The sequence below is a fragment of the Arvicola amphibius genome, chromosome 14 (assembly GCF_903992535.2).
Source record: "Arvicola amphibius chromosome 14, mArvAmp1.2, whole genome shotgun sequence".
Lineage (NCBI taxonomy): Eukaryota > Metazoa > Chordata > Mammalia > Rodentia > Cricetidae > Arvicola > Arvicola amphibius.
The window spans coordinates 25,803,420-25,805,261 of NC_052060.1; the positions used below are offsets into that span (position 1 = coordinate 25,803,420).

General features: G+C 64.2%; 1 protein-coding gene across 1 annotated transcript; it reads right to left on the minus strand.

Moving 5' to 3' along the window:
• Window positions 1–248: 248 nt before the first annotated feature.
• On the minus strand, window positions 249–1,403 carry Gpr88 (G protein-coupled receptor 88). Its single transcript, XM_038310741.1, has one exon. It carries the CDS (start codon window positions 1,401–1,403, stop codon window positions 249–251), a length of 1,155 nt encoding a protein of 384 aa, XP_038166669.1.
• Window positions 1,404–1,842: the final 439 nt, after the last annotated feature.

Genomic DNA, 1,842 nt, shown 5'->3' on the forward strand with positions numbered 1-1,842 from the left:
CAAATCCTTGCAGTCTGGGTGTCTGGACGTAAGGGTGCCTCTAAAACACGGGAACAAAGGAGAAAAGTCTGGTGGTGGTGCACGATTACTTAGGGACTCCATTTAGGGAAAGACCTCGGTTCAGGTATTGCACTGGGAATGGAAGGCAAACTCTTCCCCACGGGGATCTTCTCTGGGGCTGGGGGTAGCTTACAAAGAGAGGAGGTGATGCAGCAGATGGCATAGGAAGCTCCCCAGGGCCAGGTGAGTTACCAGTGCTGGCCAGCCGCCCGGGTGCCCAGCTGCGCCTGGGACATGGCTGGCACCGCGGTGGCGGCCGCGGCGGCTGCAGCCGCATCCCCGACGCCGGGCAGGACCGATCGCACGGATCTGCGGAACTCCTCGTTCCTCCACGTGTAGAGCAGAGGGTTGAGCGCCGACAGGGCGCAGCACAGGAGCCAGCTGGCCGCCTGCACGCCCCAGGGCACCGGCAGAGAGAAGCCGCTGGCCAGGCTCACCCACACCAGCGGCTGCGTGGCCAGCAAGAAGACGCAGCAAAGCAACAGCACCGACAGGCCGCTGAGACGTCGCTGCGCGCGACGCGGCTGCAGCGCGGCCGGCAGGGGCTGGGGCTGGGCGGGGTGCCCGGCGCCACCCGGACCCGGAGCATGTGGGGCGGCGGGGAAGGCGGCAGCGGCGGCGGCACAGCCGGGCAGCTGGTGCAGCAGGTGGAAGTTGAGCACGCTGACCCGCTTGACGCTGACGCGCACACGGCGCACGATGCCCAGGTAGCAGTGCAGCAGCAGTGCCGTCTGTGCCAGCAGCGCTCCCGCCGCCAGGAGCGCGGGGTAATGGACTTGCGGGGGCTCAGCTCCCGGCTTGGGCGCCCAGGGCGGGAGCAACAGCACCAGACCCAACGCCAGGGCCCAGGACAGCGCCAGCATGCCCGCCGTGTGGCGCCGCTGGTAGAGCACCTGGTAGGTAGCAGGTGCCCTGGTGATGAGCAGGTAGCGGTTCAGCGCCACGAGGCAGTGGGACAGGAGGGACACGGTGAGCCCGAGGCCCAACAGCCCTCCCCGGAGCAGGCGGTAGCTGCCCCCGCCACCGTCCCAGACCCCCGGGGGTTCCGCGGAGCCGGCGGGCAGGAGCCCCAGCACCGCCTCCTGTGGCATCCAGAGGGCGCAGACGCTGAGATCTGCGGCGCAGCCGTTCACGATGAAGGCGTTGCTGGTGGTCTGCAGCTTTCGGAAGGACGATACGAGATAGATGACCATGCCGTTGGCCAGCGTGCCCCCTATGGCCAGCCCCGAATACAGGAGAGACACCGGAATCCGCCGACCGGCCCAGGACTCTTCTTCCTCGCAGAGCAGTAACAGCGATCCCCCGGTCGTGGAGGAGGTGGAAGTGGAGGAGGAGTTGGTCATTCTGGACAACTCTTCACACCTCGCACCCTAGCGTTGGCTTCTTGCAGCGCGGGCCATCCTGATACTTGCCTGCTGGGAGGGCAAAGACATCCCTTCAGCTCTCTGCCACCAGCACGAGGCTGAAGCCGAATAATGGATTGGGGGAGGGGGAGAGGGAGCTGAAGGAGAAACGGGGGTGGCAGATGACAGGTGCCTGCCTCAGAAATGTCTCCAATGACAGAGAAGGTCCGCTTTACAGTCAGAGAACAGTAGGGAGGCTCTAAGGTCATACCAACACCAAGAACAATTTCCCCAAACACACACACACACAGAGAGAGAGAGAGAGAGAGAGAGAGAGAGAGAGAGAGAGAGAGAGAGAGAGAGAGAGAGAGAGCCCGGGAGAAAGTGGAGATATCCTGGCTGGGGAAAAAAATGCCAAGAAGACGTAGTAGAAGGTACC

Excerpts from the sequence above, each read along its gene's own strand:
- Gpr88 (XM_038310741.1), bottom strand. The coding sequence starts at position 1,403 with ATGACCAACTCCTCCTCCACTTCCACCTCCTCCACGACCGGGGGATCG.